At 47.5% G+C, this 23,556-nt stretch overlaps 3 protein-coding genes across 6 annotated transcripts in view; 1 reads left to right on the top strand and 2 right to left on the bottom strand.

Annotated features, from left to right (window-relative positions):
• Nucleotides 1-950: 950 nt before the first annotated feature.
• Nucleotides 951-8,265, bottom strand: bbx (bobby sox). 3 transcript variants are annotated; one of them, XM_011150646.3, is made up of 9 exons: nt 7,963-8,265; nt 7,347-7,466; nt 4,754-4,954; nt 4,069-4,575; nt 3,792-3,973; nt 3,583-3,705; nt 3,391-3,498; nt 2,950-3,290; nt 951-2,538 (listed from the first exon to the last, which is right to left on the bottom strand). In XM_011150646.3, exons 1-9 carry the CDS (start codon nt 7,987-7,989, stop codon nt 2,450-2,452), a joined length of 1,698 nt encoding a protein of 565 aa, XP_011148948.1. In that variant the 5' UTR covers nt 7,990-8,265; the 3' UTR covers nt 951-2,449. The 3 variants fall into 3 exon arrangements, with proteins under 3 accessions (XP_011148948.1, XP_011148949.1, XP_011148950.1); XM_011150647.3 differs by lacking the exon at nt 7,347-7,466 and having other exon boundaries at nt 4,754-4,957; nt 7,963-8,260; XM_011150648.3 differs by lacking the exon at nt 7,347-7,466 and having other exon boundaries at nt 7,963-8,257.
• Nucleotides 8,266-9,677: 1,412 nt separating this feature from the next.
• vnc (GNAT family N-acetyltransferase vnc) lies at nt 9,678-11,790 on the top strand. Of its 2 annotated transcripts, none has more exons than XM_025298562.1 (2): nt 9,678-9,906; nt 10,704-11,790. In XM_025298562.1, the coding sequence occupies exon 2, from the start codon at nt 10,954-10,956 to the stop codon at nt 11,506-11,508; it is 555 nt and encodes a 184-aa protein (XP_025154347.1). In that variant the 5' UTR covers nt 9,678-9,906; nt 10,704-10,953; the 3' UTR covers nt 11,509-11,790. The 2 variants fall into 2 exon arrangements, with proteins under 2 accessions (XP_025154347.1, XP_025154348.1); XM_025298563.1 differs by lacking the exon at nt 9,678-9,906 and adding an exon at nt 10,426-10,586.
• A 116-nt stretch (nt 11,791-11,906) lies between these two features.
• p130CAS (Serine_rich_CAS and FAT-like_CAS_C domain-containing protein p130CAS) overlaps nt 11,907-23,556 on the bottom strand; it is a 44,530-nt gene continuing 32,880 nt past the window's right edge. Inside the window, exons 4-9 of the mRNA XM_011150650.3 lie at nt 20,458-20,584; nt 19,729-20,056; nt 18,546-18,892; nt 17,618-17,910; nt 17,030-17,389; nt 11,907-16,906 (exon numbers count right to left, since the gene is read on the bottom strand). Of these exons, the coding sequence (XP_011148952.1) occupies nt 16,619-16,906; nt 17,030-17,389; nt 17,618-17,910; nt 18,546-18,892; nt 19,729-20,056; nt 20,458-20,584 (1,743 nt within the window). The 3' untranslated portion in view covers nt 11,907-16,618. The remainder of the gene's footprint in view (nt 16,907-17,029; nt 17,390-17,617; nt 17,911-18,545; nt 18,893-19,728; nt 20,057-20,457; nt 20,585-23,556) is intronic.

Raw genomic sequence — 23,556 nt, 5'->3', positions numbered from 1 at the left:
ATGTAAATTTTGCTCTCGCAACATACTAAATTGCTCATACTAATCCCAGACCTAGTGCAAGCAGTACAGTGAACCAAGTTTCGCTGCACTGGTGGAAAGAACAGTACAACTGATGTCACTTTTGCTAAAAAGAATGCTTCAGTGTCACACATCTTGAACTGGTAAAGTTTAGCTGGAAAGAACAAACTCTAACATCATACAATATACAAGTGCGTTACATCAAAATATTATATTTTTATTATTCATATAAATGGTATACAATATGTACACGTATATAGATTCGTGTAAATTACAATTTTTTTTTAAAGCTAGGTACATAGATAGTTTTGTGCAGTAGAATTCGAAACATTCTCCCCTGATTCTTCATTTCTTTAAACGTCCGGTCATTATAAATTGGACAATTATGCCCGATGGTAAAGTGTCCTGCACCAAATACAGTTGCATACTGCAATAAGTAGGTACAAATGACAGCCAAAATGCAGTCAGAAGAGCGAAACGAATCGAAAATATATTGTTGGTCGTTATCTAATCACTATGTTCATATCTTTTCAAGGCACATTTGAAATATAATCAGTACATTTCCTTCCAAACTATGGAGAAACCTATTAACGTCACATACTCGCTCCTATCACTTTATAAACAGTTCATGAAGTTTAATCGTTAAGTTACAAAGTTTTTTTATATATACATGTATACATACATAGAAAGACAAAAGGAAAAAATAGAAAGAATTTTATATATATATATATATATATATATATATGCAGAAAAAAGAGGCGAAGAGAAAGAGACAGAGATGAATATAGATAGATAGATAGATAGATAGATAGATAGATAGATAGATAGATAGATAGACAGATAGAGAAAGTGAGGGAGAGGGGAAGAGAGAGAGAGAGAGAGAGAGAGAGAGAGAGAGAGAGAGAGAGAGAGAGAAATGGAGGAAGAAAGAAGGGGAGAAAGAGAATAAAAGAGAAAAACAGAAAAGAAACTCAATAGAAAAATATAAAATATGAAAAATTCCTTTAGCCGAAATCACAGACAAGTCTCTTACTTTCTCAAACAGAGCACAAAGTCGCGCGCGCACGCACACACACACGCACACACACACACACACGTCCTCGTGTGGTCTTATTATAGTAAGATAATATATAGCTGATATAAATATTATAAATATACATTCACATATGTATGAATAATCTTAAAGCTATATATTACATGCATACACGGATATACACATATTTCAATATAAAGGGCCACTCGTCTAACATGCACGCGCATATACGATTAATTCTTCTGTACATATTTAAATTTACACGTGTACGCACGTGTTTATACGCACGTATGCATGTATCAACATATAAACAGCGATCGCATGAATGTGTATGTGTATATCCATATTTTTGATTATATCCTTTTTTGATGTTCAGGTCTTATCGTGAAGGATATTCATGATTTCGCATTTGTATATAATACTGCACCTATACCTATGTACATAAAACGCCGCTAGGGAATACAACGCGTGAGATGAAATATTTTTATATTGGGGAAAAAAAAAAAAAAAAAAGTTCCTCCCAAATATTACACAATTTTTGTCGAATTAATGTAACGGAAACAACGATCCAATTTGTCCAGTGTGTAAACGAAAAGTAACAGCTTAGCAACATAAGATAAATCTTTTGTAAGAAAATAGACCGTATACCTTGTGCTTGTCTCTTATCATTGTCTTAGTCATTCAAATCGATCTATCTACTCTCATATTAGTCACAGTCCTCATAGCTATGCGCTATCTTATCAGATTTATCATCGGTATGACCCGTGACTGAATTTCCCCGTAAGCACGTTCCATTAAATTGATCTATGTAAATGTTGAGGAGAAAATGCATGAACAATTAAAAGTGTTGCGAACTTAGTAATGTATAATAAAATATTTATATCTATTTGTGGGAAAAGTAATTATATAATGTACTAGACGATTCAACATTGTTCCATGTACACTTAGGTGCAACGTGCGAATAAAATCATATAATTTCCCAAACCGTAAAACTGAAAAATGATCTCTCATGACAAAACACAAGACTATAGAGAAGCAAAACTTTCTCTCCTTATATGTTTCGTTGACAAAACAATTGTTCCAAGTAAAAAGAGAACACCTCCCTCACGTATACTGAATAATGGAATAGTCTATAGTCAATAGCAGTCATAATTCATTAAAATTCGTAATAGTAAAGATTAACAATAAAGATATTAACAGTAATCATTATCGATATCGTCACCGATACCGCCACAGTATATAATATATAACAGCACTTGAAGAAATATATCTTAATAGTCCCAATGATAGGAAATTGCATGGAAAAAACTCTGGAAAATAAAGTTTCAGCTCTCATAGTGCGATCCTATCTGGCATACTTCATTCGTCGTCATATCCATCGACCGGTCGGTAACGTGTTTAAGGATTATTTTTGGTAAGTTTTGTTCTGTTGGCGGCAACCGTTGCAAGACACGCTAAAGCTTCAAGATCCGGAGACGCGCACCAAGCTATTAATGTGCAAAATGTTAATTAGAGAAAGAGAGCTTGTACAAATAGAAATAAATATATAAATAAAAGCGCCAACACACACGCTTGTCGGTAGGCTTACTTAAAAAAAATTTCTCACAGGCTTGAGAAGGAAAAGTTCAAGTTATTGTCAGAATATTAATCAGAAAAGAATTGAAATTTATGTCAAAGTCTATTTCTCTCATAGTATTGTATCCGCGTATATCGCGTAATATCGTATGGAAGAAATATATATATATATATCTCGTACATTCGATCTGTTTTCTCTCTAATCAAGGAAGACAGCTCGGTTATATTAAGACACCGGTGCACGACATGGAATGTTACAAAATTAGACCATCAACGTTAAGTAGAATTAAATAGTGAAAAAAAAAAAAGAATTTACAACTTACATTTATTTGGTTCTTGTTCTTCAGAGTGTATGAAGGAATTGATTGCCGCAGCGTTCCTCGTGATGGTTTGTTTTCGTGCTTTCCGTTTCTGACTTCCCACAAGAAGGGCTTTCTCCGATTCCTCGAAGCCCTCATTCGTCGCATGCGCTGCTGCTCTTCGAGCAGTTTGGCCGTTCGTCTGTCCAGCGGAAGAATTATTTTGGTGCTTTCTGCTGCTTGCCGTGGAGTTGAACTTTTGCAGAATTTTCTTCTTCTTCGTACGTTGTTGCTTTTTTTTCTCTTGAAATTCTTCTAAACTTAACGATGGTAACGCCTCGATCTTCTTTTCTAGATTGAAATCCCTATATGCAAATCACATGTACATTTATTATATACAGATCTAAGATTTTATTAGATTATCATAGAGAATCGTATAGATAGTGGCCAATAATAGAAACCTACTCAGCTCGAAATCTTTTGCGCGCCGTCCAAGGTCCAAAATCTAACTGAGCCTCGGCTCCTTCGGTTTCCGTGTCTTCGGGTTTGGAAGCTTCCATGTTTCCCTCGGCACTGGATACAACACACGGATACATTTTCGAATTATTCTCGCGTGCGTGCAAAAAAAAAGGACACGTGAACGATTTGAAATCTAACCTTTCCACAAGGTGTTCCAACTCCCCGCGAGAGCTATTCCCTCCTTCGCTGCTCAACGAATCCGTCTTTTCGCTGACATTCGAGGAAATAGAATTCCTTCTTTCGTTCGGGCGTTCTTCGGAGCTAATGCGAGAAAAAAGGCACATCCCTTCAGAGCGTTGGTTGATGCTTCTTCACATTAGGCTAGGACAAAGATTGTCGTCACTTACCTCTGGCTCGTAGCCACTCGTTTCCGCTTGCTTTGTTGGCCAGATGGACCGATATTTTTCATCTGCTCGGCAAGGAATTTCTGATAACGCAAACCCTTACACGTCCTCTCGCTGCGAAAGTTACTCTCCTCCGGCGGTGTCGTCAGGAAAGAATTTAACGTGTGTTTCTCGTCCTCCACGATCTAAACAACCAACGCGAATGAGTGGTATTATTTCAGCGAGTAACTCGGTATACTCGAAATATCTGCATTTTTCTCACACACGAGTCAATTCTTACCGTCTCCTGTTGCTCGTTGTTATTCGACTCGGCTCTTTTCCTCTTCTTCTCACCGAACAGGTCTGCCTTGCAGTCTCTCTTCTGGTCACCTTGGAACGGTGATTCCGTGTACCTCTTCTTGGGTGGTTTCGGCACAGCATCGCTTTCCGTCGCTATACCGTTGAACGTGGTCTCCTCCTCAGACGGCTCTGTCTTTATAGGAGTGAAGAGGGAACTGAGGCCGCCGATCTGCGACTCGTCCGCCAACTTGCCCGGCTGAATCGACTGTCCGTCCCGCCTGTCTGACTTTGTACAATCGGAAGACTCGTACTCGAGCTTGACACTGACCACAGACTGCACACCGCCGCCTCCACCACCTCCGCCGCCGCCGCCGCCGCCGCCGCCGCTGCTGCTGCTGCTCGATTCTTGCTTCTTGTTGGTAGGCCTAGTGTTCAAGGTGCGAAGCGGTGGTGCCGGCAATTTGTACCACTTGAAATCAGGATTCGCGTTGAGAAACGCATCCTTGTACTGTGAAAGAGAACGAGAGGTAAGTCAAGCTTGCACCGCTCTCCCCGTGCGGTCCCTAAATGACGAAGAGGAGCGTCGCGGATGAGCGTTTTATTCTTGGCGGTGTTATTCGCCAGACGTTATTCCAAAACAGCTACCGCTCCCGCGAGACTTAATCGATTCGGCGAAGAAGACTCACCTCCTGCGCGAGGTTCGTGTAGGAACGCTTCTGATCAGGGTGCAGCGTCGCCCACCATTCGCCCAAGACTCTCGTGACAGCTCGGTTCTCCAGGTGCGGGTAACTCGATCTCACTGACGCGCGGTGTCTCTTGCAGAAGATGAGGAACGCGTTCATGGGACGTCTCGCATGGTGGGCTGGCTCCCGGGTTTCGCGTGGCTCCTGCTTATTCGCACAACAATCTACATGTGTATCTGCGATGTGTAACTGCATGTACGCCTCGCGGACGTACAAAACACGATTACATAACGAAGGCATCGCGAGAGTGTATCACGGACTCAACCTGTTTCTCTCCAAGCGCGCAGGAGGAAAAAAGGCTACTCAGATAACATTTCGGCTTTTTGCGAGGAACGCGTTCTCTCTTTGCGGATCATCTAAGCGTTAAATTCATACATTCGCTCGTTAGATACACACACACACACACACACACACACAACCCGGACATCTATTATTATTATTACTTGGTCGCTCTAGCCGATAAGACTTGATTCTCCACCTCGCCCCGAAGCGGACGCGTTTGTCTACCGCGCGTGGAAATCGGAAGACGATTCCAGACAATTTCGCGATTCAACGAGAGAAAGAGGAGAGAGGGAGAGGGAAGGGGAGAGAGAGAGAGAGAGAGAGAGAGAGAGAGAGAGAGAGAGAGAGAGAGAGAGAGAGAGAGAGAGAGAGAGAGAGAGAGAGAGAGAGAGAGAGAGAGAGAGAGAGATAGAGAGAGAGAGAGAGAGAGAGAGAGAGAGAACGAGTTCCCACTGCGCTCATGGGGAAACATCCGCGGCATGGTATCATCTCCTGCGCGATTTCGCACCGCGCCCGTAAATGGTTATGTCGCCGGTGTGTAGGTGAAGCCTTCCAAGTGACACGGCTCGTCAATCTCTGAGGGTCGCACATTGCTGCCTGCTGAAACTTTTAACGCCCGACATTGATCCACATGCACGATTCGGCCGAGGCACTTGGCCCGAGAAGGGGAACGAAGAAGAGAGAAGGAAGAGGGGAAAATCGAGAAGGAAAGGCGACAGGTCCGGAGGAGAAAACGCAGCCGATCTCCGGGAAAATCGCTTGCCGCGCCGGGTCCAAAAATAAGCGAGAAAACATCGTGATCGTGCGCGCACGATCAAGACAGATAGAGACAGAGAAAGAGAGGAAATTAGTCCTACGCGAAACGGAGCGTGCGTTCACAATTGCAACATATGTCTCAGACGGTGACGTTTCAACAAGGTGGGAAGGCGCGCCTGCGAAAATTTCAAGCACCGACCAGCCGCGATTCGGCGGAGAGCAAATCCGCTCGCAAGGCTGTACGTGAGCGAGCCCCGTCGGCGTCGCCGTCGTCGTCGTCGTCGTTGTCGTGCAACTCATCGCTCGCGCTTATTCGTGATGACACGAAAATTTCGTGACAGAGAAGATCGCCCGCTCGCTACGGCCAAGCGGCCAGCGCTGCTGCACGGCAATTAATTCGCTCGAACAAACGCTCGACCGAGCGTGTGCCCGGATCGATGTGACACAAAGCATCGAAGCGCCTTCGTCGGCTAATAACGATGATAATGATGACGACGACGACGACGACGACGATGACGGCGCTTATCAGCAGACAAGATACAAAGCGCGATACAAACACAGGCGAGACAGCGCGGAGAGCATAAGATTCGATTATCAGACTTATCGGGACTTCCGACAAGCCGAAAACGCAGATGGGCATGGCATGGCGCACGGGGCATGGGGAGGCGTATTACAGACTCGTGTATTCCCGACGCAGGAAATATAACGGAGAGAGAGAGAGAGAGAGAGAGAGAGAGAGAGAGAGAGAAGAGAGAGAGAGAGAGAAAGAGAGACGTCGCGTTCTACCGTCTCTCCCTTTTCTCTCGATCTCCATGTCTCTCTCTCTCTCTCTCTCTCTCTCTCTCTCTCTCTCTTTCATTTCCTCTCGCGGCATACACCGTGACTGCTGGACGGATCGACGGGTTTCCCCAACGAGACGCACCGCGTCGTTGAGAAAACACTCCCGACACGAGACGATCCGTGTCTCGTCGGCGATCGGCGATCGGCGCATATGTTTTTCGCGAAGACCACGGCCGAGCGGAATCGCGACGAGGCCGTGCGAGCCGCTGGAACGCTCCCAGGCTGCTTGAGCGGTCGTTTTGCACGTCCAGAACGAAGGGCGAGAGAAAAAGGGATAGAGACAGACGGAGGAGGAACATCCCGTTGTCGAACGGGAGCTCATACGAGCGCAAGCTGTCATACATTGCAGCCTCGGCACCGAACACTACAATATATTGCGCTGCAATATATTGCAGCGTGAACGCAGCGCGCCTCGATTGCACCATCGTCAGCAAAATTCACGACGAGAGAGGGAGGGGGAGGGAGAGAGGGAGGAGGAGAGAGAGAGAGAGAGAGAGAGAGAGAGAGAGAGAGAGAGAGAGAGAGAGAGAGAGAGAGACGGACAATGACAGAGAAGAGGAGAAGGAGGAGGAGGAGAGAACAGAGCGAGAGAGAAACAGGACAAACAGATCGAAATGACGGTTCCCGTAACGACCGGGAGAAGATAACACGCACTCACATCATCATCGTCGCACATTTTCCCCTCGTCTCTCGGCACACCGAACGTCGCACTGTTCGCCTTGCGCGCACTGACAGCTGCTCGACTGGCCGATGTAAATATCGCGACTGACTGCGCGATCTTTGAATGAAGACTGGCGATTATTCGAGAATGCGGCGCGCGCGGGGGAAGCCCGTGAATCGCGTTATCCCGGGGAACGTCGTCGAGCCCACGTCGACGTGTCTCGCGCGCCCTATGTCGCGACTTGTCCTCGTTCCCGTCCTCGCAAGCGAGTATACCCTCCTAGTCGAGTCACAGACAAAAGAGAGACAGAGACAGAGACAGAGACAGAGAGAGAGAGAGAGAGACAGAGAGAGAGAGAGAGAGAGAAAAAGAGCGAGCGAGAAAGAGTACATGTAGTACATCGTCGTGTGCGAGCGACACAACGCAACGCGCGTACGGACAAACAGATCAGCCGTGACTTTTGACACAAAAGCGACGCGGCGCGTCGGCACACGTCGTTCTGTGGGCTCGACGATAATCGTGCGGTCGACCTCGGTCAAAGTCGGCCGTGCGGCGCGGTCGCGTCCTCGCGATCGACGGGAAAAACGGCCGCCGCTGTGCGCGACTCACTCACCTTACGTTGTTGCTCGTTGGCAGCCATTTCTGATTTCACTTGACAATTCACTCAGCGGCGCATAATACAGATAAAGCTGCGGCACAACTGGCGCTCCGCGCGCCGCCCGAGTTCTCACGCGTACTCGCTCGAACTCACGCCGCACACGCTCACCTCTCACTCGCGCGCCCGCACTCGTCGTCCTTTATGCGCCTGCGTACGCGCCTCCTCTCGCTTCCCGTCCCTCGCTGCCGAGTGCCGACCACGGCAGCAGCCGCTTGATACACGACGGCCCGTTCGCGGCCCACGTGAGAGAAAATTCTCGTTCAGTACTGTACGAGAGAGAGAGAGAGAGAGAGAGAGAGAAAGAGAGAGAAAAAGAGAGACAGACGTCCACTATTCGGTCGCTTCTTCATTCGCCGAGCGGAACTTCTCGTCCCGTCAATTCTCGCCCCAACTTCTCGCCAGTCTCGAGGCAAACATGAAGTACAGTCGGCTGAAGATGTACGGAAGTCGCGAGAGAGTTTTCGCCGGGCTCTTCAATGAAACATCGCGCGATTGACAAAGTCGCGCTCGCGTGCCATCATCACGGAGCTTCGTTCGCATTCGTCTTGACGGGCAATCCAGTCGCGAGCGGTTTCCAGCAAGTTCCGTCGACTATTCTCGCGACTCATCATCACCGGATACCGTTCGAATCGCCGCGCTCCGCAGTGCGGCACGCGCATGCGCGACCGCACTGATGCGAAAGTTACTAGATCCGCACGTATGACGGAACAGCTGATCACCATGGCCGAGCAACAGCTGTCGGCCGGATGATTATCAAATTTAGAGCAGTCGCTCCTCCTCCTCCTCCTCCTCCTCCTCCTCCTCCTCCTCCTCCTCCTCCTCCTCCTCCTCCTCCTCCTCCTCCTCCTCCTCCTCCTCCTCCTCCCGTCGGTAAATTTAGTCGCAGCCAATGAATAAGTGGATGAATCATTTTTTTTCATGGGACGTTCCCGAGGAATGGGAGACGCATGATCGAACAACATGAACTCTCCGCTTATCGAAATGTTTTGTATGATCTTCGAGAATCTCTCGCGTCTCTCCTCCCCCCCTATCACTCTCTTTCTTTCTCTCATGATATTGTACACTCCAAGTGTCTATTAAGACGAATTCTCCAACATCATTGTTTGGTGAATATAATTAAAAGCAGAATTTGGTTAAGTACCACTGTTCGGTTCGAAGATGAGAGAGAGAGAGAGAGAGAGAGAGAGAGAGAGAGAGAGAGAGAGAGAGAGAGAGAGAGAGAGAGAGAGAGAGAGAGAGAGAGAGGGAGGGAGGGAGGAAAGATTGACTGGCCAAGAGGAGATTTAACTTCTGACTTGGACTATTCTTGACTTCGAGCGATAATGAATGATCGATGTGTGACGAGAGTTGTATTTACATGCAAAGTGATACGTCATACACGATCCACATCTGTCGTCCCGAGTAAAAAAATAAGGCTCGGGATCAATAAAGCTCGAGGTCGATTATCGACTAAACATCAACTATTGCGATGCGCGTGGTGCATTTAAAAATAGACAAGATTACATACATCATTCGGGCGAAACATAGTTACTGTTAGCTACCTCACACACACACACACACACACACACACACACACACACACACACACACACACACACACACACACACACATATACGCACAATGTCCCATAATCAGTGTATGCTTCGTCGGTGCTCCCCAAAGCTCAATCCGACTGCCGTCGAGTCTGAAATTTCAAATAACCCGCGCATTCCAAGGCTGCGGATGCGGCCTGAGAAGCGTGCTCTGCGTTTAGGTTAAGTCAGCTTCCGGTTCGCAGCACCGTCCCTCGCCGTCAGGTCGGACGCTATTCAAACACACGAGCCCGGCGAAAGAAATCCAAAGTCCCGTAGAAGCGACGTCAGCCAGCAGGATACACTTGCACTCATCGTTGCATCCCGGTAAGTTTGTAAACGACGACATCGTAAAGAGACGTGCCTCCACGTGGTGACCGCGCGGATATCAGCTGCGGATGTCGCGAGTGTTTATAACCTCTACGTTCCTAGTTCTCCGTTCTTTCAAAATGGCGTGGGAAGGTGCGGATGATCATTGTAACGTGGTAGTGGTGTGTTGGCGATCGTCGTCGTCATGAAAAATCCCTCCTTAGTTCCGGTGTAGGTCTGGCGCACGCGAGTTATCGTTTTCGCGCGGCGAGATAATCGCGGTGCGGTTTGGGGGGGAGAAGGAGGAGGAGATGGTGGTGGTGGTGGTGGAGGCGGTTCCATGCCAATGTTCACGCGTACAGCGACGTAGACGCGTAGTGTAGACGCGTCTTTCGTGTTCCTCTCGTTTCCCGGTCGATCACTGATGCGATAATGCGGGAAATTTTCTTGGCAGCATTTTCCGTGGTGTCCAGTCTACTGATAGTGTTCAGTCTTGTTTTGTTGGGTGAGCACGACACACATGCGTGTGCGCACGCGCGCGCGCGCGCACCAACTAGATGTGTATATCTCTGTACTTCATAATACAATGTAGATTACGTAGATGACATGATTTCATTAACGGACGGAGGAAACGCATCAGAATTTGATGAGACGGTTCCTCCGTCCGTTTATACATGGGTACATTTACTTACATATCGGTGCGTACGCGTCGATATCTCTCAGCTGTATTCAGACGTTGGGTCTAGCGTTGGGAGAAGCATGTATACATGCTGAAATCTCGATGACAATTTTATATTCCTGCCCTTTCGTTTCAGGTTGGTACCTAGTCTGGAAGTTCTTCCTCTCACGATTCCGCTTCGTCAGGGAGTTACTCGGTGGAATGAGCGAGTCGTCGTCTGTTACGGATTTAAAGAACGGTCGTTCGCGCATCAAGAAAATTCGTCGTGAATAAATCTCGGACGACAAACAGATAGATTGAGCCCGTACCAAATAACGACGTTTATGTCATAAAAGTTGCGCTATAACTTGGGCATCATCCTCTAACAAGAAGAACGTCTCACTAGAATGTCGGTGAATATACGTTGCGCAACCACCGACGACTTGCTGAATATACAACATTGTAACCTGCAATGTCTACCTGAGAATTACCAGATGAAGTATTATTTGTATCATGCCCTGTCCTGGCCACAGCTGAGCTATGTGGCGGAGGATGAGAAAGGAAGGATAGTGGGATATGTGCTTGCCAAAATGGAAGAGGATTGCGAGGACAATCCACACGGTCACATCACTAGCTTGGCTGTGAAACGCTCTCACAGGCGACTGGGTATCGCACAGAAGCTGATGAACCAGGCGTCCAGAGCCATGGTGGAGTGCTTCGGAGCGAAATACGTGTCGTTGCACGTACGCAGGAGTAATCGCGCCGCACTCAACCTTTACACGAGCAGCCTGCAGTTTGAAGTATCCGAGGTAGAGCCCAAGTACTATGCGGACGGCGAAGACGCGTACGCCATGAAGCGTGACCTCACCAGCTTCCACCATGAGAAGGCTCTTCGAGACAGAGCCCACAAGGAGGGCAACGTTCATACGCATTTGGGCAGATGCTGCGGCGACCATTCTTAGTCCATTCACTATCTGCTGCTGTCGCCTGCCGCATCAAGTCCAGTATGTGCACCTTTGCCGTGCGTTTTCTCACGCAGGAACCTGGGAGGGTATCTTCCAGATGGATCATGGAGTGCGAAGTGAGCAGAGGATTCTTTGAGTTGTCTTTGTAGGGGACAAAGAGTTGCTGCTTATCAAAATTCTACCTAGTACGTGTAAAAATGTATATGTGAACGGGTATACGTGGAGATTACCTTGTTGTTAAGATCTATGTGATGAAGTAAAGGTACAGTTTGGTTTATATTTGTACAAGAGTTATTACTGAAAGCTTCTCATCCTGACACCACACACCGTGATGATTCACAAACTGGCAAATTTTATTTAAATGAGAGAAAAGGTTCCTAAAAAAGGCTGTCATCTTGTCTATCTCGTCTCTCGATTCTCTCTTCCATGTATCTTTATTGAAACGATCGAAATCTATAAGTGTACAGATAACGTGTCAATGTGCAAAATTAATCCTGCAGGATCATCCTCTCGTCGTTCGGATGTGTGTCCTGAAGTACATGGCAGAGAATAGAAGAATCTTTAACCTATTTCTGTTTGCAAAGCACTGAAAATGAGTTCAATTTCATACAACTTCTTTACTTACATTTAAAGATCGAGTCTGAGATGAATATTAGTCTCGCCTAGATATTCCCTTTGAACGCCTTTTTCCGTTTAGATATATTTTGGCTTAAAAATTATTTTTGACATTGCACGATATTCAAACAAGTTTACTTCACTATTGTATCGTCGGATATACCAATACGCTCAAGTGTACATATTCTGGTTTTGTGATACGAATTATTATTATGTATATGTATATATAATATATGTATAAATATATCTATGTACAAATAAGGTGTTCTTAAAAGGTAACACAATCAATTCAGCTTGTGGCGCGTCTCGACCGAGCGAGACCGAGCGTGTTATTGTTCGATGCAACGGCAGGATTTCTCCAAGTGACAAAACAAAGAGAGTGGCGCTCTCGCGCCATATACCGAAAATGGGTTTCAAGCGTCATGAGAAAACGATTCGATGTGTGATAGAGTTCCTCCGAGGATATCACGTGTGTGTGTGTGTGTGTGTGTGTCTTACATCTCGAGAGTTCTTCCTCTAGTTGTAACTTTAGAATAACTACTCTCGACATATAATATATGCAGTTCGTAAGTTGTATAATTATCATAATAATACGAAATATAGTTACGCGTACATCCGTTATGTTACGGAGACGAGGGGGGAGAAGGTAAGAGTGATTCGTTGGCGCTCTCATGAAGTCTCGGGGCAATTTTGCGCGGCTACGTTCGCCGCGCCATCACGCCGCGGAGACTTCACAGAGCGATGCGCGATTACGCCAAAGGATTCTCACGAATCTCTCGTGTACACCATGGTGGTCCCAACGCGGCTTGGACACTTTCCGCCGATGCTGTTTGTAACCACAACCGATGAGAGAAGACTCAACTCTTCTGGAAATAAAGAGAAAAAAAAAAAAGAAAGTTCTTTCGTCATCAGCCATCGATTAGGCTTCAAGCTGCATCAAGAAGAAATGTTCGAACCGTTTTAGAAGCGACAGTGTACGCGACAGAGAAATCAGGACAACGACAAATTGGTGTTTTGCCTTCCTTCGACACGGTTTTGGTGTCAGTCAAACACACCTAACAGCCTGCGTTACAAAATGCGAAGAAACTAGTCCACCTGAACGCCTACGACACATGACACATCTGAGTACGTGGGTTCAACGCGCAGATAAGCACCTATCAGTTCGACTATGTATAAATTTTTGTTTTCCATCTTCTTCTTCTTCTTCTTCTTCTTCTAAGTATACAGTAACTCTACGTACACAGTAACTGCCTGCCATACGTGCAATATATTACAAAAACGCGTCGCTAATAAATTATAATACAGGTCTCATAAACGAGGCTTCGTGTATAAACGCTTCACTATGTACGACAGAGATATGCACGGGTGTATAATCTCTAAAAAATAAATGTAAACTATCCGTGAGACACACAAATATCGCAAGTCAAACGCAGTCGCCGTATCGTGAGGCTCGCGAGGACACGGCGATGCGCTTGTGTTTGTGTATGTGTGTATGTGTGTGTGTGTATGTGTGAAAGCCCTTAAGTAAAGAAGAAAATGTCGAGAGATCGCGTCTCACGGAAATCTTAACGAGCGCTCGCGAGCGCGTTTGTAAAGCTGCAACGAAACGGCCGGTTGTGTCTCAACGCACGGCTGACAACGACGTGTGCTGTAAACGCTGCTCGCGTCCGCGTAATTTCACGCGCGACCTACGAGCCGAGTTCTGTAGCTGGCGAGTCATTTTTAAGTACACTTTCGCGCGTATGGAGAATGCCATTGGAACGAGTGTGCGCCGCGAGCCAGCGGTCGGATCGTACGCGTCTCTCCCGTCTCTCCCGTCTCTCCCGACAGCCACTAGTCTATATAGCATTCGAGAGAATGATCGAGGATCTCTCGCGGAATCTCAACGCAGAAATAACGCCCACGTTAGACATATTTTTACATAGATTTCTCACATAGATACAGATAAATATATCAAACAAATAAAGTAAAAATTATAAAATAAATAAATATACAAACACGGAAAGGAAACAGTTTCAATGATCAGCAGAGCTAATTAAAAAGTTTAGCAGACAAAGTAAAAGTGAGAGCCCATTGCAATAATATTTGTTAAAAATTTCGATTGCGCATTAAAAAAAATATGCGCACAAAAATCTCATTGGCCCTTTTTCTTGGTGGATTAAATCCAGAGCCTCTATTTTATTATGTCGTTTTATCTCGTATTATTTTTTCTTTTCAAACATGTTTCATCCGAACGATATAAAAAAAAACATGTAGAAACGATTTTCCAGCAAACTTTTGGATGTACCCTCCCTCCTTTGTGCGAGGGTAGTGTGGGAACTGTCGTTCGAGGGAGCGAATTTTGCGAGTGTCGGGATAAAAATTTCACGACAACGGGTTGTAAAAAGTTCAATCCGCCGCTAGCCGCGGCTCACAGTTGTGCGCTCGTGTGTGATCAATTCGCTGTTATGGAAGAGCCGTAAAAAGGCCTGGGCGCTCGAAAAAATCGTGACCCGGCGGTAAAAATGCTTCGTATAAAATTCCTTTAAAATCGTTCTCCAAAAAAACTGTGCGTAACAAGTAGCAATCCGTCTCCACCCGGTTCTCATTTTGCAAGCCTCTTGTGTCATCCCGGATGATCCTGAGAGCAACCTGCAGCAAAATAGCGAGACCTTGCGCATTCGGACTTGCGCTCGTCGATGTCACAAGTTTTCTCTTCTGAGCTTCAACGTGCGCTCTCGCAAACCCCGGAGATAGAAACACGGCTGACGGTGCACAATTCGTCGTCGAATAACGTCGATCAATATCGCTCTTCGTCACGCTGCCTTCTTCGAGTGTAAAAAGTAAGCGGTTCTTCTTCGGACAGTTGTTAGAGACAAGATTAGAGTCAGCAGTCGCTGAAAATGGCTCTAAAAGAGAGACACGAATATAGGTCTTGTCTAGTTATCGCGCGTATGTGTATGTGTATGTGTATGTGTGTATACTACTGTACACATACATTTATAAAACTACCAACATACTGTCAATTCGCGTACACTACGCATCGCTGGTGTATACATTTCCAAATCAGTTTTGCGAGAAACGCACAACATGTGTGTGTTGTGTGTGTGTGTGTGTGTGTGTACGCGCGCACGTGTATATGTGGTACACACACACACACACACACACACACACACATACACATGACGATACTCGATCGCGTCGCAGAGCGACGCGGGAGCCGTTCCGAAGAGTGCTTCCTCATCATACGCGCATACGTGCCGGAAAGCTTGATCACTCGCGATTACTCGTCTCGTCGCGTTTATTCCGCGCGTATTTACCTTAGCGAGCGATACACGGCTATGTGTATCGGTTTCTCTACGAAGGATTATGATGCTTATACTTTGCACGAGTACGCAATAATTAAAGACACTCGTCTTTTGAAGAGAGATTGCGGGGCAGTGGGGAGGGAGGGCTTTCCCCTTTGCTCCCTTATTACCTAATCTATATACCGGAGCTTTGGCAGTAGCAGGTTCCTAGGCCACGGATTCTCTCTTTAGATCTTAGATTAATGCGAAGGATTAATAGCTGCACGGCGCGCGCACGCGCGCGCGCGCGCACACATCGGCGTGTGCGCGTGAGTAGCGCGCAGCGCGTTTGTTCTCTCTGTGTCGGCTGAAACGCGCGCGTATGCGTGGATTATGTTTGATTATTTCGCCGTTTGGAATTGAAAATACTATCACCGCGATTCCAAACGAAATCACTACCTTGCGCTACTTTGCTTACTTTGTGCCTTTTCAAGAGAGGGAGAAAGGCGCTTTCAGTACTCTACTGTTGTTTAGCTCATACGCCCATACGCGCGGGCTGAGAGTCTTGAAGTCTAATAACAGGAGCTGCCACGTGTGTCTCGTGATCTCGCAAGACGATGCTTCGCAACGGACAATCCGCAGAAATTTCCTGAGACACTGATTATTCACCTTGACGTAACACGGAGCGGCGGCCCGCGGTGCGTTCGTGCTTCCTCCCTCCACGAACGTACCCGGGAAATTCTCAGCAGCGACAACGCTCGCTCTTCGAGAGTTCGGAGAGGCGGAGATCGAGACTTCGTGGGCACGCGCGCGCGCGCGCGTTCGTCTTCGACTTTGTCGGATCAGCGACTCGCTCTGCTCTCAGCGTTCAAGCTGATTGCGCGCTGTGGTGCGATTCTGTAACTCGTTATTGGAGTTAACGACACTTTCGTTATCGTTGCGCAGCTTTCGTATACCGTAGAAAAGCTGCGCAACAATAACGAAACTGTCGTTAACTCCAATAACGAGTTACAGAATCGCAGCACTGGAGCGCCTAGCGAAAAACGCGCAGCCTCCTCCGCGCGTCTCGATCCCCCCCCCTCCCCTCCGTCAGTCTCCGCGCGGTTTCATGCTTAGCGAGAAAGGAGCTCTCGATCGTGAGGATCGCATTTGAATTGAAGGAACTTGTGCTTTCGCGGCCTAATCGTCGTCATCGTCGTCGCGACAATAAACGCCGGGGTCTCTCTTCATGGCTGCTGGGCAGCGTGTATCATGGCGACCTTGAGATCCTTGGCCAAGTGCGACACGTCGACCACGCTGTCGACCATGTCCTGGACCGCGCTGACGCTCGGGAAGAACTGCGCGGCCTGCTTCGTCTTCGACACGGTCTGCGCGAGCGCCTCGTTCAGGGCGTTCGCGCACTGCAGCACGCGCGTCCGCACGTCGTTGCGCGTCACGTTCCGGTGCACCGTGTCGCCGATGTGCACGAGCCGATGAGCGCTCAGCACCACGAACTTGCCGTGCGCCAGGAAAACCTGCAAGACAAAAGCCACCGCGCGTTACGTGACGATCGTACTCTGATATTGGAATCGGAGCTCGGTAATAGTCCGGCGACCATTTTTTTTCTCTTTCCAGCTCTGTCCACTCCGTACACTCGCCTTGGGTGGTTGGTTGTGCTCGACCGTTTGCAGCAAGGCGTCGATCGCGTGAGTCAGATGAGCGCCGTGCGTGATCACCTGAGCGGCGTAGAAGGCTAACAGCTGCTTATCGTTGGGATCCATGGGCGTCGGTGTCGTGGGTGCCATCTGAATCGTCGCATTGTCCGCCTCGGACACCAGCAGATCGTAGTTGTTGCGCAGCTCCTGCGGCAACGAGGCTCTCAGCTCCTCCCGTTGCTTCGCCACGACCTCCCGTGAGTCGAGGTTCACGTAATCGTAATCCTCGCCGGCGCCGCCGCTGTTGTTGCTGCTGCCCGTGGAGATGATGGACGCTCGTTTGAAGAGCAACGTGGAATTTCCCTGTACGCATATACACGCGCACATACAAACACACGTTCATACGTTCATCATATACACAAAGGAGAATCTCCACTGTGTGATCACTGTGTGTGATCACTCGCACAACTAATCCTACTGACTTTCATTTGGACGACTCGATGAAAGAATGATTTCAGCGACGATTCGGGGGGATTAGGAGCCATTAAAAACGGGTATAATTCATTACCCGATGTTACGAAAGATACTCACTTGAATGAAACTGGCAACCTGACGGACGTCTTCCGTGAGTGCCCGAGCGCACGCGATCAGCTGATCGAGGGGATCCGGTTGTACAGGTGGTAATAACGAGGGCGGAGGTCCATTAGTAGGTGTCGGTGTATCACCACCGCCACGACATAGCTTACTCGCGTCCCATTCTATCGTGTCCAATTCGGTGGCAGCTTCCTGCACGAGCTTGTCGGAATCACGAAGCGCCTTTACCAGCGGCCGTAATTTCGTCGCCAAACCCTTATCGGGGGCTTTGCCCGCGTTGCCCAGCGTACCTGTGCGTACGAGAAACGTAACACTTTCGAAACACTTTACAACGACGTAGGTCTGCGAAAAAATACCAACGGGGAACGCGTGTGAAATTCATGAACTAAATATATGAAATTAAGTAATTAGTGGTATACAGTGGTATACAGGCCACCTGAATAACTTTGAAAATATGCAAGGTAGAAAAAAATGTTAAATACAGAAGTTGGGTAGTAGGGTTTCAACGTTCAAGTTGTAGGGTTGACGTACCACATAGCAGTACTTATAGTATGACCTTGATGAATAGCGTCATCGAGGTTACAGGAAGATCGTCTTGAATTTTTTAATGGAAACCCCCTCCCCCCCTTTCTTTGTCATATCATCTTTTCCCACCTATTAATTTGAACAATTTTTTTTTTCTGAAACATTTTCCTACTTGTCTAATATTTTTTGAGATATTTAAGGAAAACTTGATAAAACATTTTCAACATTTGGTTCACGCCAACTCGGTAACTACTTGTCGGAAGAAAAAATGGCACCAGACTTCTTTTATCTGTGTTCTATTGGAATGAATGACATCGTGGGATATCCTCCTTATCGGCCGTTTTGGAGAAGACGGTAGTAAACGGAACCGGTGCGCGCGCGCGCGCGCGCATATAGTCACCTTCCGCGAATTCGGCAAGATCATGCAAAGATGTTCTTAGCCTAAGAGCAGCCAGCCTGAGGTCCATAAGAGTGGCGTCTAATCGTTGCGGCGTTCTCCAGCCGGGGCTCACGAAACCCAGTAGCCTCGCTATCGCGGCGGACGCTTCGCTCTGCAACCTCTGCAAGCCTTCCAAGGCGGAGTCCAGCTCTAATGGGAGCTCCTTGTTCACCGGCACGTCGTAGATTTGTTGCGTGGGCGGCGGTGGTGTCGGGGTCTTCGGTATGGGAGTGTTGTGCCGGGACGGTAATGAGGAGGCTGGAAGACGTGGTCGGGGCACATCGTAATCGGGAGCGGCCAAACTTGATCTGGAATTTAGAGAACACGCGGAAAAGTGAGAACAAATATTGAGAGCGATAATTGGTTTGTTGGCCGATTTATTGTGTTAATAAATGGCCGCGAATATACACGAGGGAATTTTCACCTCGTTCATCTCTCATCGCGCGCTCCAATCCAAAATTTGGTTCAAACTGAAAAAACAACGCGACGATGCCTTTCGGGATTTTTTATTATTCGTAAATGATGCCGAACGTGTGTACATTGAATTTTTGCGTTGAAACTGGAAGAATGATGTAACAACGCTCTCTTTCAGGTTTCAGTATTTTTAAAACTGATTTAGGATACGTAAAAGCGTATCCTAAGTCGTGACGTGATTTTCCGAGTTTCGTGAAAAATTTTTCAGCGACGACGTCGCTGCGACACCTTTCTGGATATTGCAAAGGATCCAAAAGTAGAAGCAAGACTTTCGGTACAAGTTACCAGAAGCTGGAAAAATTTCAAACTTTTCGCGTTCTACTTTTCCGCTCTATCATTTAAACAAGTACGATTTATTACGACTTTACAAGATTCTTTACAAGAAACTTTATTCAATCTGTGATTCATGATTTTGTGTGTAAGACTTGGAGACTTTTCAAGCTGGAGACTCTCGAATAATCAGTCCTAGCCAAGAGCTAGCACTATAGGAAATCCATCAGAGCCAAAGGCAGCGAATATATAGTAGTAGATAGATAGATAGATAGATAGATAGATAGTGCGAGCGAGAGGGTAGTGAGAGCGGAGAGGGAGTAGTCTCTCTCGTCATACGACACACATGGAATCCGTCGTGGAATAATGCGACCGCATCGCGGAAATGCAAAGGCGATACCTGTTCGAACCGCTGAGGGAGCCGTCGTTGGTGAGGCTGGAAGCCGAGCTGCTGGGCGTGAGGGGTTGCAAAGGTCGCGGCACGTCGTAGCAATCCAGGGGCGTAATGCCGGAGCCGGTGGAGCAATTCGAGTTAGGCGTGCAGGATGTCGGCGGCCGCGGGGTGTCGTAGCACGACGGGGCCGGACTCGGGCTGCTCGCCGGCGACGGGATCACCGGGATCGCACGGGGCGGCACGTCGTAGCACTCGTTTGTATCGCCACCCCCGCCGTTCGCGTTGTCGTTCGCGTTCGGGGCGGTCGTCGTACGCGCGCCGCCGGTGTATCGTCCTGCGGACGTGGATCAAGGTAACGCGCGACGAGCTTGAAACGGACGGCTCCGGGGATTCCAGAGCACCACCGGACGAATTTATTCCGGGGATTGCGAACTTTCATCTCCGCGAACTTTTAATCTAAAGGAATCCTCCTGTTTATGAAACTAGCCGTGTGTGAGGAGAACCGCGGCTCTCGGCGCCTCGCTCTCGTGTTCAGACGGATAAAGAGAGAGGGAGGGAGGGAGGGGGGGAGAGAGAGAGAGAGAGAGAGAGAGAGAGAGAGAGAGAGAGAGAGAGAGAGACGCCAAGCGTTAATCGATATCTCAATTAATGAATAAACTTTCCCGCAGACGGTTGCTTTATCGCGACGAGCCATGCCGCCGCGCAGACGGACTGTAGCTCGCGAATAATACGTACCCGTATTGTGCGAGTGCTCATTGTTCGAGTTGAGGGGTGAATCGTGTCTGGATGGCGGCGCAGGACTGCCCCGGCTCGCTGGGAGGTCGTAGAGGTAGACATCTCCGCACTTCTGCGGTGTCACAACCTGCATCATCGAGCGGACCGAACGATTAATCATATCCCCCCGACTAATTATCGCGCGCGTTCTACGCCGCCGCGCAGTTACGTCGTACTGTCGCCAGTCGCGATGCGGCTCGCAGCTGCCGTTAACCATGCAGCAACGCGGCGCTCGCTGTGCGAGACGCGAGATAATAAACCGTTAACAATGTAACTCCGTTACATTGTTAACGGTTTATTCGCTTTGGCTGGAAAATCACGTGTTCTTCTCTAAATTCCGTCTGTGAAAGCGCGTGTGTGCGCGACTCCACTATATGGCGCGACCGCGCGTCGCCGCTAAATCCACGCGAAATATTGTGCTTAGATGATTTAAAAACTAGCTGGATGAAGATGAGAGATGAAGTATGCAAATTCCTCTTTTGTCCATTTGTTCCAAATACGCAAGTGAATCCCAGTGCAATCTCAGTCGCCTCGTGTCGCCTCGTACGTTTCGTATCGTAACTCAAACGTTCTCGCGAGGTAAAAACGAATACTTGAGTATTTTACGTATTTGCGGCGATGTCGACCGAGTTCGACGTAAGCGTCATCTTGGATAAGTTTTGTGTCTAAACATAATACTTTTATCACGCAATTTCACTTTCACGATGTAGATTTATATTATCTAGATAAAAATGAATTGGTGCCAGGACTTTATCTGCGTGGATGCTTTTTATCTGTATAATTATAGATCTGGATAAGAGCAAACATTGTCCACGTAAACCACGATGAAACTCGGTAACGAAGTTATCTACGCGAACCAGCCAATCAGCTGTTACTTTTTTCACCGTGCGCCAAGTAATCTCTTGAGGACTTCGTTCGAGCATGGTTACTGCAGTCGGGGATTAATTTTACGAGATTGCTAATTGAGTTTCCTCCTGAATGAAAGGAGGAGAGAGAGAGAGAGAGAGAGAGAGAGAGAGAGAGAGAGAGAGAGAGAGAGAGAGAGAGGGAGAGAAAGAAAGAAATCCCTGTCAAAAGAACAATTTCGATGTTCTCTTTTGTCGTCCATCGGCGAAATGAAATCGTCGGAGGGCACCGCGGGGCGCTCCGACGATTGGGGCGAACGCAGCGTGAAAAACATTTTCCTAACGTGTTCCGCGAGAGATAGACGCACGGGGTGGGCGTGCGTTGCCGCTTGCATATATTTTCCGCGTTCCCGTATCGTAAAATTAGACGCGTAATCGCCGGCCGGATTTAACAGAGCCGGGCGGTGCGGCGGTGCGGCGCTGCGAGCTTGCACATTTCGGCCGTTGAACCATCGTTCCGGGAAAATGTAATTTCGCTGATAAAACGCCGAGTGGAGACGCCGATACGAAGCGCCCGTGAAACGAATAAATACGGGGGAGGAAAGAGGGATGGAACATCCCCCAAGAGAGCGTAATCTCGGGAGCTCATCGGCCCTCCCGCTGCTTTGCAATAATAGAAACTCTTCTGCAACCCTTGCGCGCTACGCTCCGAGCGCACCGCAGCATTTTTCTTCGTCTCTCTCTCTCTCTCTCTCTCTCTCTCTCTCTCTCTCTCTCTCTCTCTCTCTCTCTCTCTCTCTCTCTCTCTCTCTCTTCAGCTTCCATATAGACGCTCTTGCCATACACGGAGGATGGATAGGAGTTGCAAATTTTCTCTCTCGTGTTGGAAATTTGTAACAGCGGCTCTCTCTCTCTCTCTCTCTCACTCTCTCTCTCTTGAGCGTGTAAGAAAGGGGAACGTCAATTAGCGCGTATTCTTGGATAAAGGTTTTTATGAATATTATGCTGTAGTGTATATTTTTATTATTATATAATATTTGATATTATGTGTTACTTAATAAATTTTAGTATTATTATTGTATAATATTCATCACACATATCGTTAGGTAAACCTTCATATTAATGTTTCAAATTCTCGATAATATTAATTGTAATATGTGTTGTCAAGGCTCTCATTCTCTGAATAACAACAAAGGAAGTTTGGAGAACATGATGAACAACAGCTGAAACTTTTTGAATGTTATTCAGAATGGTGACCTTGGCAACAAATGTCGAGGTTGACTTCATTTCAGAGGGGGTTGAAACATATGAAAATGAAGATTTAAAAATTCTTGTGTCGCGCGTATATAATTGTATGTAACGTATAATAAATACACGTCACATTATTATAGCCCGGCATAGCTAACGTGTAGTAGATATTCTCTGACAGACAACTGCCGCGATTATTTTGCTCGGCATGAAAGTGCACATTTTGGAAAATAAACCGCGTCGTATCACTGTGAAATCAAATTTACGGCGAGCGTGCGCGCGCGCGCGCGCGCGCAGCGGCGGCAAAAATGCTGGGAAAATTAGAGCTGCATCGCGCGCCGTTAGAGGAAACGCCGGACACGCCCAGCTCATAAAACGGAGCAGCCTCGACCACGAGATATCGTGGTAAAAGCTCGCTCGCCGGCCCTCGGCAATCTGCAATTTCCCGTCGATGGTCGGTGGTCTCGTTGCCGAAGTGGAACAACCGAGGCTTTTACTCACGGCTAAGAGTTTTCGATCGGCTGGTCTTATCGCGCATTCCGAAGGCCGACAGGGAGGAAGAGTCGCGTTGTTCGCATGAGGCAGCAGCCTGAACGCTGCCCTGTCCGGAGAAGGATCGCCGAGGATTCGGCGGAATCTGGGTCAGCTGTAGTTGGTAGTTGGCAAACGGACAAGGTCCACCCATCCCTAACGTCTTCGAAACTACCCTCGACAAATTATTTTGACCTCGTCGCAAGAGCATCATGCTCGCGAGAGATTCGCGCGGCGATTCGAACGTACGACTCGAAATTTCAATCAGCACGGAGGAAAAATCGCGCGCGCGTGTGTGTGTGTGTGTGTATACGTCATCATGTATGAATAAACAATTGACAATAAATCGATGAGACGTCATTGAGCGATCAGAAACGTCATCGTGTGAAGGTAGCATCGGACGACTGAAGCGTCGTCCTCGTCATCGAAGAAGCGC

This window comes from Harpegnathos saltator, unplaced genomic scaffold, assembly GCF_003227715.2.
Source record: "Harpegnathos saltator strain DR-91 unplaced genomic scaffold, Hsal_v8.6 scaffold224, whole genome shotgun sequence".
Classification (NCBI taxonomy): Eukaryota; Metazoa; Arthropoda; class Insecta; order Hymenoptera; family Formicidae; genus Harpegnathos; species Harpegnathos saltator.
Note: the sequence above shows the minus strand (reverse complement) of the source record. Positions and strands in the feature narration are given on the sequence as shown.